The 17,802-nt window shown below is 42.1% G+C and overlaps 1 protein-coding gene across 1 annotated transcript; it reads left to right on the top strand.

The window, feature by feature from the left end:
- Window positions 1–2,171: 2,171 nt before the first annotated feature.
- Window positions 2,172–16,873, top strand: LOC128409893 (cytochrome P450 2K6-like). The gene is made up of 9 exons (XM_053380415.1): window positions 2,172–2,411; window positions 3,321–3,483; window positions 4,412–4,561; window positions 5,482–5,642; window positions 6,182–6,355; window positions 8,932–9,079; window positions 12,269–12,453; window positions 15,173–15,314; window positions 15,693–16,873. The coding sequence occupies exons 1-9, from the start codon at window positions 2,229–2,231 to the stop codon at window positions 15,878–15,880; spliced, it is 1,494 nt and encodes a 497-aa protein (XP_053236390.1). The 5' UTR covers window positions 2,172–2,228; the 3' UTR covers window positions 15,881–16,873.
- The last annotated feature ends 929 nt before the right edge of the window (window positions 16,874–17,802 follow it).

Consider the following 17,802-nt stretch of genomic DNA (forward strand, 5'->3'; position numbering starts at 1 on the left):
CACCAGAAAATACAGTATCTTGTCTCTTTTTTCAGGTTGTACAGTCTTTCTTACAAATCAGTTACATTTGTTGTGAGACATTAGTGTTGACTACAGTATAAGGTTGGGGAAGAAGTGAGGGCAGAGGAGGTGTGGGGTGGTGAGGCTTATATTCTTCTGTATAGTGTATGTGTGGGGTTTCCTGTCAGTGTCAACTGAGCAGGTTCTCTATTAATTTATTACATTTCCTTGGTAGTGAGAGGGATTGGGGGAGACCAGGGCGTGGTTGATTCTCTGTGGTTGGTTGCAGTGGGGTTTGTTTGCATTTGTTTGGGGGGGGGATTGTTGGGTTAGGTAAGCCAGATTGATCCGTATGCTGTCAGTGGATTCTTGTTATTGTTGGGCTGTGTATGTGATAAAGGGGAACCATACTGGGGTGAAGGCATCCTCTTCAATTTGTCCCTGTGTCAGTTTCAGTTTACAGTGGAACCTCTGGTTACAAACACCTTGGGTTACAAACACTTTGGGTTACAGACTCCACTAACCCGGAAGTAGTTCCTCGGGTTAAGAACGTTACCTCAGGATGAGAACAGAAATCGCGCGCCAGCAGCGCGGCGGCAGCGGGAGGCCCCATTAGCTAAAGTGGTACCTCAGGTTAAGAACAGTTTCAGGTTAAGAACGGACCTCCAGAACGAATTAAGTTCGTAACCAGAGTACCACTGTATTAGTTAGCTTTTTTAGGAAAGCCATTTCCCATACAATTTGATACTATTGGTTCATGTTTACTCCTTACAGGTCTCTCCAGTGTCTGGCTATAAGGCTTCTGGCTGCTGAGAGTAGGTGGGTTATAAGCTCTGTATAATGTGAGTGGCCATTATGATCTTGGAAGATGTTCAGTAGGGCCAGTTCTGGGGTGAGTTCTAATATCTGTTTAGTTATTTTGCATATCTCTTGTAGGACTGCTGTCTAGTAGGGTTGGATTGGAGGGCATTCCCACCACATGTGGAGGTATGTGCTTGTGGAGGTGCAGCCTCTCCAACATCTTGGTGAGGTTCCTGGGTGTATCAGTGCCAGTTTCCATGGTGTGAAGTACCACCTGTATTGTAGGTGAGTTCCAGAGTTCCATTCTTTTGGCTGATATGGTCTTAAAGGGAGGTTTAGACCATATTCTAGTGCATTGGGTAGTGTTAATTTCATAGCCTATGTTGTGCTCCCATTGTTCTTTGATTGCGTCAAGGGGTTTGTGGGATTTTGGAGCAATATTTTGTATATTGTGGTTACCATCCCTTTGTTGTGTCCCTCTGCTGCCAGAAGAAAGTTTTCGAAGGAGGTCAAGGGCCTAATAGCTGCTAATTTTACTGCTGGGTTGTTTAAGAAGGCATGTAGTTGTTGGTGTGTTAGCCAAGGTATTTAGGTGTCCCCTAGTTTGTCTTGGATTTCATGTCTTGGTATGGGTTTGTTGTTTTCATAGAAGTCTCTTAGACAGTGTAGGCCTTTGGCTTGTCAGGTTTTCATCTGGAGGTTTTTTCTTCTTTTCTGTTGGGCTCTGGAGGCCGCCAGGCCTTGGAACTCTGCTGGGCTGTTGATGAGATCCTTCAGGTCCCAGTGGGAAGGCCACTGGGGAGACTGGAAGGTGCAGCCTCCCTGGTTGTCGTGTTGGGCCCCGTGCTAACCTACTGGTCACAGCAGCGGCAGTGGCCGAGTTGGCAGTGTGGGCACCAGCCAGGCAGCGCCATTGGTGCTTGTGGTCCTCAGAGGCTCCATACTGCTGTGGCGCTTGCCATCTTGCCTCACTGGAAGTCCACACTGGTGCACTTTCAAACATCCGTCCCTAAATGCAGTTCAACTATTACTCCAAAGAATTTCACAATGCTGCCCTTTACTCCCATTATAACAGATTAATTTTACAGATAATCCTGAGTGACAGGTCTGCGGCCAGATTCAAGAGGGTTTGAATCTGTTCTGGAAAGCATTAGTTTGTGGAAGTGGGCAGTACCCCCTTGAGTAAATATTAAACTGCAAGGCAAATCATCCAAGATACAGCTTTGAATAGTTGTGGAGGAGAAGAAAAAATTAAGAGACAAAGCAGGACACTTTCAGTTTTAGTGGGTGGTTTAATGACTCGCTAGAGACAGTACCTAGCATAATATATATGCTGCTCAATGCAATTGCAATACATTGTCCTCGACCAAACTGCACTGTAGCTTTCATTATAACCACTACCCCAAATAATTGCTTGCTGAAACGAAATGGATTGGATGGAGCCGATTCCAGCGTTGTTCCTCTTTATCCTTATGGTTTACTTTGTTTTGAAACTGGGCGCTTTCTGGAACAAGAGCTCCCAAAATCTTCCACCAGGACCGAGGCCTTTACCTCTCATTGGGAATCTCCACATCATTGATCGCAAGAGGCCTTACAGAACCATGTTAAAGGTAAAGATTCCAGTTCTTCCCATGGCAAGGCTAAAGGATACTGGGGCAGCCCAATCAGATGAGCGGAGTAGAAAATTAGTATTATTATTATTAATAATAACATCAATAATAGAATACATTTTGTTCTTTTAGAGCCTATAAATCTTATCTCCCCTTTGTGTGCTATAGAACCTCCTCTTACCTTTCCCAGTAAATAGTCATAGGAGCTAGTTGCAATTTATAACTGGTAATTTGAACAAGATGACTGGGGGTGCCTGGTGTCGAATCACGTTTGACTCTGCCTCCATTTTCAAGGATGTAAAAGTGCCGGTGCAAAGCTTGCCCAGCCCAACCTCCTTCTTGAGCCTATCTTTCTAAACTAGGTTTGAGAGGTGCCATTAAAGGTATAATCACTTTTATCCTTACAACTGCCTATTTTGTTCTGGTTTCCTGATCATTCCTAGCAAATATTTGTGCTGCTGCACCACAACTGAACTGGGTGAAAGGGCTGAGCTGCTGTATTTGCTGCCACAGCTATTAGTAGCAAATGTCTTTAATGCCATTGAGGAATAGTCAATGCTCTTTTAGCTTTACCATTATGTTATTTGGATTCTGTTTTGCATGGTGATTTACAAAGATACAAAAAGGGAATTCATTCCACAAAATTACTATTCTTAAGTCGTATGTTTTCAGCTCGGTCCAAGGCACAATGACATGGAAGTAATTTCTACAGAGTTCAATAGTAGTTATTGAAAAAAAGCTGAAAAAAAATAGTAAAACTTTGCTACTAGATTCTGTGGAATGTATAAAAGAGTCTTTTCTCTTAGGTAAATGTGCAAGCTAATGCAGTCAGTTCTGTCAGAGATTATTTACATTAATATATTCTTTGGGTATACTCTGTTTCCCATTTTTTCTTCTGTTGAATTCCAGTTGTCAAAGCAATATGGCCCTGTCTTCAGCATCCAAATGGGACCCCAGAAAACTGTGGTGTTGGCAGGATATGAGACAGTAAAGGAGGCTCTGGTTAATCAGGCGGACGCATTTGCAGACAGGCCCATCGTTCCATTATTTCAAGGGCTTGCACAAGACTTCGGTGAGGCACTTCCCTTTTTATTGAAACTGGTAATGTGAATTGTGAATAATTGTCAGGCTTCAGGGAATTCGCTTCCTCCCCCCATGGCAGTAGATAAGCAGAACAAAGGAAACAGAGTCTTCTTACCAGTTAGAATTCTTCAATAATCACAGCAAGGGAGAACAAATGCCTCCCGCTAGAATGGAGGTGCTCCCAATTAAGGATCCCCCCTCCCCCTGCCATCCCTATCCATCCACATCACTTCTACATCTCATACCCTGAGCATGTAGTTGCTGTGCTTTCTGTTCGGAGACTTTCTGAGCCCTCCTAGATCGAGGGGAGGAGGATGTTATCCAACGACTGTGAATGTGTAAACCCTCTCTCTTCCAGTGTTTCTTCTCCTAGCTCCATCCAGTATTTCCCAGCTTTTGCCTTCTCAGCTAGGCCCCTCTGCAAACCACCGATCTAAATCTATACTGTCCTCCTGCTCCTGGGGAGATTCAGGGTGAGGGGGAAGAGTCAGCTCCCACCATGCCTCCTCATTGTAGTTCTCCTCAGCATGATACCTGCCAATAATTGTCCCATGGAAAAGTAATGCCACACACCGAGTGGAAACTGACTAACCATTTTCTGGTCCAGCCTATACAGAGAGGAAACATGAAGGAGGCATAATGTCCGCCCATGGATTACAAAGTATCAAGCTGAGTGCCGCTGGGATCCCTGACATGTACAAACAATCCTCTACTCTGTCCTCTCTATCTATGTGTTCTCAGGTCATGCTCTGATGGCACATCTACCAGCTACTTTGTCAAAGCTCAGAAGTCTGAGTCTGAATGGGAGAATAGCTGGGACCCATTCTCAGTTCCGTGGAAGAAATGCAGAACATAATTTATTGATATTTTTGTACAATGGCCATGCAGACATGAAACCTTTCTTCTCATCTCTTCAGGTATAGTTCTGTCTAATGGTGAGAACTGGAAAGTGATGCGGCGGTTTGCTGTAAGCACATTACGGGACTACGGAATGGGAAAGAGGTCCATCGAGGATAGAATTGTTGAGGAATGCAGTGTCCTGATAAAGAAATTTGAATCTTACGAAGGTGGGTTGTTTTCCTCTGATGCATAGCTACACTACCATAGTATCGTGTTACATATTCCTAACTTCCAGAAGCACAGATCCCAGTGTGCCTCCAGGGGTGAAGTCAAACCACTGCATAAGCATAGCACTTTAAAGGTGCTTAGAGTGTTGTGTTCCACAGGGCTCATCCACATATCCTCTTCTCCTGTTGCTTTCCCTTGGGAAAAACCACGCTGTTGAGCAATTTGGGCTTTCTCCAGTTGCCATTGGTTCTGATCTACTGCTAAAGAGTGGTTTTCCCCTTGGAAAGGAATGGGGAAGGGGGAGAAATGCTTCAACCATACCTAGAAAAAACAAAAAAAAATTTCCCTTCCAGTAGCACCTTAAAGACCAACTAAGTTAGTTCTTGGTATGAGCTTTCGTGTGCATGCACACTTCTTCAGTTTTCTTCAGCATCTGAAGAAGTGTGCATGCACACGAAAGCTCATACCAAGAACTAACTTAGTTGGTCTTTAAGGTGCTACTGGAAGGAAAAAAAATTTTTTGTTTTGACTATGGCAGACCAACACGGCTACCTATCTGTAACATACCTAGAAAGCGTGTGTGAAGTGGAAGTGTGGATGAGCCCATACTTATCGCTAACTCCAGAACTACAGTTCCCAGGGTTGGTTCCTTGTGGAGACGTAATCGGTCTGTTCCTGTAGTGTGTAAATTATACTCCAATAGCTGCTGTGACTTCCAAGCCCCTTTAAGCATTTCTTAGCCCAGCTCTGGCCACATCCAGCAGCACTTAGGATCAGTTTCTTTGATAAAGGAGGTCTACACATAGGTAAGCTGCCAGTAGGGATTTAAGGCAACAAAGAGCAGACTTAAAAACAATGCCCTTTCCATACTTGGAATTTCAACAGAATATTTTTGTTTAACTGTCATATTCATGTATAGGAAACCCGACTGAGACCACCACAATTATGAATGCAGCTGTTGCCAATATAATAGTGTCCATACTACTAGGCAAGCGATTTGATTATGAAGATCCCACATACATAAGACTTCTGAAGTTGGTCAATGAAAATATCCGGCTTTTCGGAAGCTCTTCAGTCACGGTATTCTATTTTTCCATTTAAAACAAACAAACAGTTGATGCAAAGTATAACAGTATATGCAAAGTGGGCAGGGCAACCTGTTTATTGTATATTGTTCAGGTTTCACCACAAAACACAGAATATTGGTCTCTTGAGAAACTTGGTGATGATTCAAAATATTTAGAAAACTCACATGGCACAGACATCCCATAACTATAATAAAGTCTCTTTTGCGCACACCCTTTCTTGTCTCACTGCCATCGGGACTCCAAGGACAAGGAAAAACAAGTGATAGTTGGTTCCATGATGGCTCAGAAGGGGCCTCCAAGGGCAGATCTCCCTCTCTGAAGGCGAACCTCCAGAGGAGAACTGCCATAGCCTACTATTCTGGGCTTGCACATAAATTATGCTATGCTGAGTTACCCCATCCCCCATTCCAAATGCCATTCAAGAGCTTTGTGTTGTATTTGGGCAATCATGCTTTGAGAGACCCAGCTGAGAGAACTGTACTGAGCTTTCCTAATGTCTCTTTTCCTTTTTTCACATGTTTATCCTTTCAGCTGTATAACATGTTTCCTGCTCTTGGTTTTCTTCTGGGGGCTCCTAAGACTTTCAATCAAAACAGAGATGAGCTGTTTGCCTTCATAAATGCCACCTTCATAAAACACCTCAGAGATCTGGATGAAAATGACCAGAGGAGCTTTATTGACTCATTTCTTATCCAACAACAAGAGGTAATGGAGTCTTTTAAGTTGGCCCAGAATAAGCGTTGACATTTTCAATTCGTGTTTGCAAGTGAATGCATAAGAAGTAGTCAGGAAGTCTTATTGCAGAAGGGACCAACATGGCATACTTCCTACCGTTTCCCAATAGTCAGCCATTGTTAATGTGTTACAGAAGTTGCCTCTGCAGGGGCAAAGGTTGGGTGCTCACCAACATTTCTGAGAAAAATCCCCTGATCAAGAAAACAGGCCCAATGGGCGTATATGAATTTCCAGGGGTTGAATTATGTCAGACTGACCATCAGATGCTGGAGCTTCTGCCAAGAGAGATAATTATGCAGTGATAAGAGGTAATGGTTGCCAGACTCCCTTTTGATACAAGGGGGATGGGAAAATGCCTCATGTGCTGAGAAGAAGGCGTTTTTCACACTGGAGGAGATAGGAAACTTTGAGGGTGGGGAGGCATCTCAGAGCAAGGAAAAAACATTGGCCCATGCACTGACCAATCAGCCTTAAATTATGGCTTCATTTCTTTTAAGCATTACTAAGATTGGAAATTAATATGAATTGGAGTTTCTGTTTACCAATTAATTAGTACCCAGAAAAGGAAACAGGTGGTTGGGTGACGACAGAGTTCTAAATAACAGGTTGGAAATTATTTTTAAAGGGTTGGAAAAGTTATAAGATATATAGGTCTGAATTTGCTTTTAATTTTCAATCTACACTGTCTGTAGGGTTAAGGTATAAGTGATAAAGAGCTTAGAATTATAATCCTCCCCCCTTCTTTTTGTTTTCTCTTTTAAAAAATTCTCCTCTTTTTTGGTTTCTAGCTTGTCCTGCTGCAAATACATGGCAGTCTGAGGCTGAGCCTCTTTTAGATAGGCAGGGAGGCCATTTGGGAGAGTAGGTGTTTGTACAATGGGGGAAAATGGTAGAAAGTAGAATTATTGGGTGCTAAGATCCAATTTTGGGGCAAATACTGTTTCATGAGAGAACTCTAGCAGAGATTTAAAAATCACAAAATATGCAGCAAAGTAATAGTGGAAATATAAGTTGTTGAAAAGCATCTTTTAACATACGTATCAAATAAAGGTTCTAAACAGCTAAGAAGTTTTAATGTTATTTCACTCTTCTTTTGATCCTCTGCCTCACTTGTGAATCTGCTGGTTGTAATGTGAAACTGCATGGCTGCGCCTTTGTGAGAGAGAAATGCTAGGAATGTATCCCTGATAAGCAAGGACTGTGTGGATCTTAGAAAAGTGCTCAGTATGGCGAATATCCTGAAAAACACACCACTGTTGGTTGGTGCCGTACGGCAACTATTGAATGAAAAATTGGAAGAACTCCTTCTTCTCTTCACTCCCCTCTGACTCCCAGCAGGACAGGCAGCTATTACAACCAGCAACTCTATTTGTGTTACAGGTGTTGAAAAGTGAGGCTGAAGGTAGTTGCTATCTCCAAAATATGGAGGGCACCACATTGTCTATCTCAGTTTAATGAAACAGTTCCAGATGAATATGTGGTATTTCTGAGTCATTTTTCCAGTTTAAACTATGAGTAAATACATTAAAGATCTTATGAGATGTTCAGCTGAGAACGATATATGTCAGCAAAAAGCAACACTTTATGGGAACCCTGATTTCAGATCTCCACAAGTGTTCACCAGAAATGCTGACTTCCATGTATGTAATCATATAATACTGTTGCAGGTTTATGGGGTCAGTCTGCATGATGCCTGAGTACGTTCCAAATTGTGGGGATCTTGTACCCAGTAAGGGTTAATTATAATGGAATTGAATCTATTATTGAATCAGTCAGACAAGTTTCTTTGTGAGATGAGGGCCATATACGTGTCATGTAAATACTACCACTAGTTCATTTGTCTAAACCAGGCATAGGCAAAGTCCGCCCCTCCAGATGTTTGGGACTACAATTTCCATCATCCCTAGCTAACAGGACCAGTGGTCAGGGATGATGGGAATTGTAGTCCCAAACATCTGGAGGGCTGGACTTTGCCTATGCCTGGTCTAAACCAGGGGTTATCAACCTGGTCCCTACCATCCACTAGTGGGCGTTTCAGCATTCTAGGTGGACGGTAGGGGTTCTACAGCACAAGCTGAATCCTCCTTTCATTGAACACTGGTGGGCGGTAAGAAAATTTTACCATCAGGAAAGATGCATTAGTGGGCAGTAGTTATAAAAAGGTTGACTACCACAGGTCTAAACAAAGGCATTTGGCTGAAGAGTTAAGCACCACTATGAGTATCAAAGAAGAAGGAGCTGGATTGCCAAGCTTCCCCAACCTCCTCTCTTAGCTGGTAGATGGAGAGCAACAGCTGTGACTATGCAGAAGCAAGACATTTTGGGGTCTTGATGCTGAGCACCTCCATCTTAGGCTCGGGTTGTATATATGTGTAAATAAACCCTACACCATCATCATCGCATAGTCTGGAAACCTGGAATCTCTCACTGCTCAGCAAGCAGCAATACTTTGATCATCAGGCCCTGTCAGGTATTCATTTTTATCTCTGCATATGAAATTTTCTCACTCCATTCGTTTTAACCCATTCATACTCTTTGCAACCCAGGAGGAGAAGAAGAACAAGACGAATGGATACTTCCACAACGAAAACTTAAAAACTGTTGTGGCCAACTTAATAGCTGCTGGCATGGAGACCATTTCTACCACACTGCGCTGGGGACTGTTTCTAATGATGAAATATCCTGAAATTCAGAGTGAGTGCTTTTAATTGGATTGGCTCCCATTATTCTGAGATATCTTAATTCCAGTTATATGTAACTATTAGAGAGAGAAAATGTTTATAATTTGCATATGTGTGTGTGTGTGTGTGTGTGTGTGTGTATGTATAACAACTATTGTTCAGTCATAAGTTTAACATTTCAACCTGGACTGCCTTCTCCCTCTTTCTGTGGTACTTTACATTTCATATTCTTGCATACTCCAAATTATCTCAACATATTATTTTAGATATATATTCCTGTATATATCCCATATATACTTTGAGACTGCAGGTTTTTACATTAATCCTGCCAACGTCTTAATCTGTTTGCAGTTTGTTTGTGAATATTTAATAAACCATTTCCATTCCTTTCTTCTTCTTCTTTTTTAAAAAAGTTATCTTCTGGTTTTTTAAACATCTTAAACATCTTTTTTATTTTATTATATATCATTTCCCAGTAAGTTTTAACCTTATTACAAGGCCACCACATATGAAAAACGGTACCTTCTTTCTCTTTAGATTTCCAGCACATGTTCAATTTGGGTTTATACATTTAGCCAATCTACTACGTGTTAAGTACCATCTATATAACGCTTTCTCTTAAAGTATAACATTATGTAAATTTTATATCCATGTTCAATAGACTTTCCCATCCATCCATTTCTATATTATTACCAATAACTATTGTTCAGAGTATCATTGAAGATTTCACTTGTTCATCCTTTGTCTCCCATTCCAATAATATCTTATACATTTTAGATATCGCTTTAACATTACAGTTTAACAGGTCTCTTTCTAAGTGTGATGTTTCATCCCCAACCCCCTGCTATATATCCTTTTAAAATACTTCATTCAAATGTTGATATTGTAATCATGTTGTTAACATCTCTGATAAATCATTATTTTAATTTCAATTCTCCACCTTCTCCACTTAAATTTGTATGTTGCCCAATTTTCCATCATGTTTTTCTTTTTCACCGCTATGGGTTCTAAAGGTGAAAGCCATAGTGGTGTTTTGGTCCCCAACAGGTTTTTATACTGATCCCATACTCTATAATTCCCCCCCCCCCAATTATATGGTTTGCATTTTTAAAATTAATTTTAATTGAATTTCTGTTTTATAATAGTTAATATTATGATTGTATGGTTTGTAAAACCTTTATGCACTTTCACCTTTTCATACCACAAATAAATGTGCCAACCAAAAATGATATCATGACCTTCCAAATCTAAAATATGTGGATTCTTCAATAACAACCATTCCTTCAACCAGTACAGACAAGGTGCTTCATAATATTACCTCTTTTAATACAGTTTTCAACCCATTAGCTAATTTGTCTGCAAACAGTTTAGAATCTTTATTCAACAACAAAATAGGTTGATAGCTCTTAACCAGCTTTGGATCTCTATTTTGCTTATGAATCAAAGTTATGCATGCACTCTTCCAGGATTTGGGTAACTTTCCTGCATTCAAAGATGTATTCATAATATCTTTTAAACGATGTATTAAGTAATCCTTTATTTTTTTATATTATATTGATGAAAGTCCATAAGGTCAGGGTGCCTTCCCTAATTTACCGTTTAAAATTGCTTGCTGTAATTCCATCATTGTGACAGGTCCATTAACAAATGACATTTTATCTTTTGGTATCTTAGGTAGTCTGCTGTCTTCTAAATATCTACCCACTTCTTCTAAATTACCTCATATTAGCTCAATATAGTTCTGTATAAAAACCTCACAAATTGATTTCTTATTTCTTTCAGATTTTGCACAACTCTACCTCCTACATTTATTCTATTAATGCAGGTTTTTTTCTTTTTTATTCTTTATTTGCCAAGTTAATAGTTTTCATGGCTTGTTAGCCTGTTGAAATTGTTTCTGTTTAAATATTTAATTTTCCAGTATTTCTTCGTTTATTATAATTGAATATTGCATTTGCAACATATTGATATCCTGTTTCACTATCTCTTTTCAATGGGAATTTATTAATTCTTTCCCTTTCCCTTTTATTTCTTGTAAAATTTCTTGTTTTTTCTGCTCTCTAATATTTCTTTGCCATGCACGTTGCTATGTAACCCCCACCACCACCACATTACTACTTTACTGGCATCCCATACCACCTTTGAATCTATCTCTTGGTTCAAATTAATTTCAAAATAAGCCTATAATTTTTTTGTCCCCTTTTTCTAATATTACTTGATCATTTAATAAATTTTCATTTAGTCTCCATCTCATCGGGAAACTTGTCCCTGTTCTTAATTCCACTATTATAGAGTTGTAGTCTCATAATGTTCTTGATAGAATTTCTGCCCTCTTTACTTTAGTATACAAATCTTTAGAAGCCTCCTGTCCCAATCTAGGGAGGCTACACCATTCATACCGCCCATCAAAATAATCTTTTCATTCAAATTTTCAAATAATATTTCTTCTAGCCTCTTTTAAAAATCTGGTTTTTTTCCTCATTAGGTGCATACACACCAATTAATAATACTTTTTCTCCATGTGATGGTATCTAAGTTATCAATATTCTTCCTTGTTGGTCTTTGAATAATTGTTTTGGGTCCAACCCTGGTTTTATACACATTACAACTCCTCTCTTTTTTGTTACATCAGAAGTTACAAAGTCCTTTCCCAACCTTTTATTTAAGTTTTATTTATCCAAGTTTAACTTCTTTACATGTTCAATTTTATTCCCTTTAGTCTTATTATTTAGCCTATTTACATTCCAAGTTAGAATTTTCAAAGCCATCTTGTTCCATATTTATTTCTCTTTCGCCTCCACCTCAGTTGAATCTTCCTCTTCCTGTCCAAATGCTCTTTCTCTAGCTAACTTTCCACCATATTTTCTCCAAAATCTGTATGGCTCAGTAGGATCACGAAATATTTGGTTTTTACCATTATATGTAAAAGATACCACTTCAGGATATTCCCAGCAGTGATATTTTAATAATCATCCTGGATGCATATCTCTCCATCAGTATATCAAGTTATTGGCTAAAATGTTTGTCCTATTTAAAAAATACCCGTGTCACATTCTAGAGATTAAGTATGTGAGCCTAGGGAATTGGAGAACCAGTTTATTCCAGTTCTATGCTGGAGAGATTAGTATTTTGAGAGACAAAAGCCGAATCAAAGAGATAATCTTGGCAGAAAAATTAATGCTTTTCTTTTAATTTCCCCCAGTAAAGGTCCAAGAAGAAATTGCAAAGGTTGTTGGATCTTCCCAGCCAAGGATTGAACACCGAACAAAAATGCCTTATACAGATGCTGTGGTCCATGAGATCCAGAGGTTTGCCAATATTAACCCAACCAACCTGCCACATGCCACGGCTACAGATGTTACCCTTAATGGCTACTTCATTCCAAAGGTGATCCATTTCATTGAACTGCTGCCCACTAGTTACAATATATTTTAAGGCTTTCCTGGGAGTAAGCCCCTTGGACTTCAGTGTGGCTGACATCTGTGCAGACTTGTATAGGATTGCACTGTAAGCAAGCAACCTACCCTTTGGAAACTATCAGGCATCAGCTTCAACCCATTAAACACATCTCAGTGGGAAGGAGCACAAGGTTGGAAAAGAAACCTTTTCTGGTGGGAGATAATAATAATAATAATAATAATAATAATAATAATAATAATAATAATAATAATAAAAATAAAAATAAAAATAAAAATAAAAATAAAAATAAAAATAAAATTATTTCTACCCCGCCCATCTGGCTGGGTTTCCCCAGCCACTCTGGGCGGCTTCCATAGAAACCAAATATACACTAAAATATCATAGATTAAAAACTTCCCTGAATAGGGCTGCCTTCAGATGTCTTCTGAATGTCAGGTAGTTGTTTATCGCTTTGACATCTGATGGGAGGGTGTTCCACAGGGTGGGCGCCACTACCGAGAAGGCCCTCTGCCTGGTTCCCTGTAGCTTTGCTTCTCGCAATGAGGGAACCGCCAGAAGGCCCTCAGTGCTAGACCTCAGTGTCTGGGCAGAACGATGGGGGTGGAGACACTCCTTCAGGTATACTGGGCCGAGGCCGTTTCGGGCTTTAAAGGTCAACACCAGCACTTTGAATTGTGCTCAGAAACGTACTGGGAGCCAATGTAGGTCTTTCAAGACCGGTGTTATGTGGTCTCGGTGGCCACCCCCAGTCACCAGTCTAGCTGCTGCATTCTGGATTAGTTGTAGTTTCCGAGTCACCTTCAAAGGTAGCCCCACGTAGAGCGCATTGCAGTAGTCCAAGCGGGAGATAACTAGAGCATGCACCACTCTGGCAAGACAGTCTGCTGGCAGTCTGCGGGCGGGCAGGGTCTCAGCCTGTGTAGCAGATGGAGCTGGTAGACAGCTGCCCTGGACAAAGAATAGACCTGTGCCTTCATGGGCAGCTGTGAGTCCAAAATGACTCCCAGGCTGCGCACATGGTCCTTCAGGGGCACAGTTACCCTATTCAGGACCAGGGAGTCCTCCACACCAGCCCGCCCCCTGTCCCCCCAAAACAGTACTTCTGTCTTGTCAGGATTCAACTTCAATCCATTAGCCGCCATCCATCCTCCAACCGCCTCCACGCACTCACACAGGACCTTCACCGCCTTCACTGGTTCTGATTTGAAAGAGAGGTAGAGCTGGGTATCATCTGCATATTGATGGACACCCAGTCCAAACCCCCTGATGATCTCTCCCAGCGGCTTCATATAGATGTTAAAAAGCATGGGGGAGAGGACGGAACCCTGAGGCACCCCACAAGTGAGGGCCCAGGGGTCTGAACACGCATCCCCCAACACCACTTTCTGAACACAGCCCAGGAGGAAGGAGCGAAACCACTGTATAACAGTGCCCCCAGCTCCCAGCCCCTCTAGACGGTCCAGAAGGTCGATTGTATCAAAGGCCGCTGAGAGATCTAGCAGAACTAGGAAACAACTCTCACCTTTGTCCCTAGCTCGCCGGAGATCATTAACCAGTGCGACCAAGGCAGTTTCAGTCCCATGATGAGGCCTGAATCCTGATTGGAAGGGATCCAAATGGTCCGCATCCTCCAGGCGTGCCTGAAGTTGTTCAGCAACCACGCGCTCAATCACCTTGCCCAAGAATGGAAGATTTGAGACTGGGCGATAGTTGGCCATACTGGCCGGGTCTAAAGATGGTTTTTTAAGAAGCAGTTTAATGACCGCCTCTTTCAGCGGATCTGGGAATGTTCCCTCACAGACCTGGGTTGCTGTGCGTAAGAGAAACCTGGTGGGCAAGTAGCGGCAAGAACAGGCCCATCTGCTTCCTCCAACCAGGTCTCTGTCACACATGCCAAGTCAAATCCTCCATCCACAATCAGGTCGTGGATGGCAGTGGTTTTATTCATCATTGACCTGGCATTACCCAGCAACCCCTTCAGGTCATGTGGGTTTCCCCTGTTGATTCCAGTATCCATCCGGTCAAGGCCAGACCCGGAGGCAGGGATAGTCCTCAAACAACGACTAAACCTGCCTCCTCGGTAATGACATGGTCTGGTCTTAGCGTAACTCCGCCTCCTGCCCATGATCACCAAGATCGGAGGTCCCAGTGCTTCCCCCCCTGTGGAACTTGTCCCAGCCATCGTGTTGGCTGGGGCCCCACTCCCAGGCAGCCCTGATCCCGCCCCTTAAAAACAAAACACAAACTATACAGAACCAATAAAAGAACAAAAAACAAGAACAGAACAATTATACTAAAATTAATCCCCAACCAAATATCCATCCCACCCACCCACCCCCAACAAAGGAAAAAGGGAAATAAAGAAATAAAAATTTAAATTGCCACCGACTGCTTGAGGACATTTTAAAACACATAAACCACTGGGAACAGGGAAGCAATGGCAGAACACTTCCCACACTTCCCCAAAAGTTTGTTCCAAATAAGGGCTTGGGCCAGTTGAAAAAGGCCCTGGAAGAGCAGGCCCTGCAGTCCTCCCCACTGCCGATTGTCCATGACTTATATGTTAAAGTTTTTCGAACTAAAGACATTTCTCAGAGGAACTCAAATCTCATTTCTCCTGCACTGAATATTTATTGTACTAGAGACATATGTTTATTTTTAAATAACTCTTGCTTTGCCTTTGCAGGGGACATACATCATAACATTGCTGTCCTCTGTGCTGCATGATGAATCTCAATGGGAGAAACCACATAAATTCTATCCTGAGCATTTTCTCAACTCTGAAGGAAAATTCATAAAGAGAGATGCTTTCATGCCTTTCTCTGCAGGTAACTTTTTTTTTTACTTTTGTGTATACCTGCATAGTGTGTGCTTAGTCAATGGGATTTTTACATGCTGGGATGTAACCTATTGTGTAAAGGTAAGAATCACATCAGTTGCTGTGGCCATTTCTGGCACCAGATCTGGCCACCATTGGTGTGCGGCCCCTGGAATGCTGCTCACCAGGGAATGTGGCCCTCAGGCTGAGAAAGGTTTTCCACCCCTGGTTTTCAGCATTGCAGGATGGCTCGTATTGGCAGCTCATAATTCTTTTAAGATGGGCACCGTGAGCTGTTATTTTATCTCTGCATTTTAATCTGCTTTAAAGTATTTGTGATGATGCTATTGAGCAACTGCTAAACCCTGCTGCCTGTGTGTCCTTACAGGTCGGAGAGCATGTTTAGGTGAGACTCTTGCCAAAATGGAGCTCTTCCTCTTCTTCACAAGTCTGCTGCAGAGATTCACCTTCCAGCCACCCCCTGGAACATCTCAAGAAGACCTGGATCTTACTCCTGCTGTTGGGGTTATAACACCACCCATGCCCCACCAGCTCTGCGCTCTACCACATTCCTAAGGTTCACAAGTTCCTGGCTTGCTTATCCTACCTGTATGTGCAATGCGAGCCTTTTTTTAAACACTCCTATTCAACAGGGGTGTTTTGATTGAGTAGCCTAGTGGTGGAATTGGTGCATGCTTTGTCACAAACCTGAAGTGTTCCCCTTTACCTGCCATACTGCCGAATCCCGTGAAACTAGCATTGGAGCATCTCTTACTTAAAACCTGGCCCTGAGTTCTTATGACACTTGGGGCATAGAGATCAACCAACAAATCTGGTTGCATGTATTCCCATGTTAAGGTATACCTTCAAATATCTTGAAGCATCATATTCCCAGGTAGAATGCAGAGAATTGTGACCAAGACGATAAAGGGTCTGGAAACCATGCCTTATGCTGAAGTTGAGGAAGTTGGGTATATTAGCTTCTGTGGCTCCAATGTAGTCAAGTCAAGTAACCTTTATTGGCATTACATAAGAACATTCAGAATACATTCAGAATAGATAGGCCAGTGTGATCTCGTTGCCACCCCAATGGCATAGTCACCCACCAAAGGGCAGAAGAGGTGAGCAATCCGCCTCATCTCTGTGGGTTTCCAGCAAGGGCAGGATCCTGTAGCATACTTCCGAAACAAAAAATCAAATAGAGGAACTTAGCTACTGTCTTGGTGAGCTCCTGGTCTCTCCCCTGTAATAAGAAGCGCATAACCTCCGTCCTCTGGTTTCCATGTTGGAATACATAGATGGTCTAGAAACTGTTGGCGGAGATCATCATACATTTTACATTTAAGGGCCATGTGAGCTAGAGTTTCCACCAGGTGGGCATCGCATGGGCAGATCCTATCTCCTTCTGCCAAACCTGCAAACCTACCCCAAGGGAGGTTAGAAGGATTAGAATTGAACCTAGCCAGTGAAAAGGCCCTTCTTTCTTGCGCATTAAATGAAAATTGTAAATAATTAAGATTAAATTCCTGCACCCAAGAGAGTTGAAAATAAAGAGGGGAGCATGTTTTTCCCCCAACTGAGATTAGTTGCTGGCGATCCCACAGCCTAGTTTTTAACATGGTCTTTGCAACTGGGAAAGCCACAGAGACCAGGAGATCCTCTGAAAGCCCGAGTTGCCGTATCTTTGTGCAAAACAGTTGTAGCCCTGCGGAAGGGAAGGAGTCAGACAGAACTTCACTGAGTAATGTATCTTTGTCTGAAAAACAGATGCTTAGCCAGCATAAAAGAAAACTTGTCCAGGCAACTGTCTCTAGCTTATGTTGGCCTCCCTCAAAACACAGGGCTGCGTAAGGTACGCATCGTGGGACAGCGAAGATCTTAAATAGAAAGGCTGCCTGCACTCTTTCCGCTGACTGGGAAAACCCTGACATCCAGATTGGAATTCCATAGAGCAGTTGAGCTCTGGCTTTAGCATTAAAAGCCTTGAGGGCTGAAGGGATGTGTTGGTTACCTCTTGTTGCAAAGAAGCGCAATATGGCCCGCATGGACAGCTTGCTGGCGTTTACTGCCCCTGTGCAGTGTGAAGACCACTGGAGCCTGTGATGGAAAGTGATCCCCAAGTAGTTGAATTCAAATATCTCCTGGATGTGTTTCCCACCAAAAAACCCAAGTATATCTCTTATGAGAATTCCTGAAAACCATTATTTTGCTTTTGTCAAAATTCATACTCATTTTCATACTAGACAGTCAATACAGGCACTTAACAAATGCTTTAAGCCAATTCTAGCCCATCACCTCCTGGCAAATAGAAGGGGAAGAAATGGAGGCAGTTAGAGATTTTATTTTTTGGGGCTCCGTGATCACTGCAGATGGAGACAGCAGTTACGAAATTAAAAGACACCTGCTCCTCGGGAGAAAGGCGATGGCAAACCTAGACAGCATCTTAAAAAGCAGAGACATCACCTTGCCAACAAAGGTCCGTATATTTAAAGCCATGG

This window comes from Podarcis raffonei, chromosome 3 (genome assembly GCF_027172205.1).
Source record: "Podarcis raffonei isolate rPodRaf1 chromosome 3, rPodRaf1.pri, whole genome shotgun sequence".
Lineage (NCBI taxonomy): Eukaryota > Metazoa > Chordata > Lepidosauria > Squamata > Lacertidae > Podarcis > Podarcis raffonei.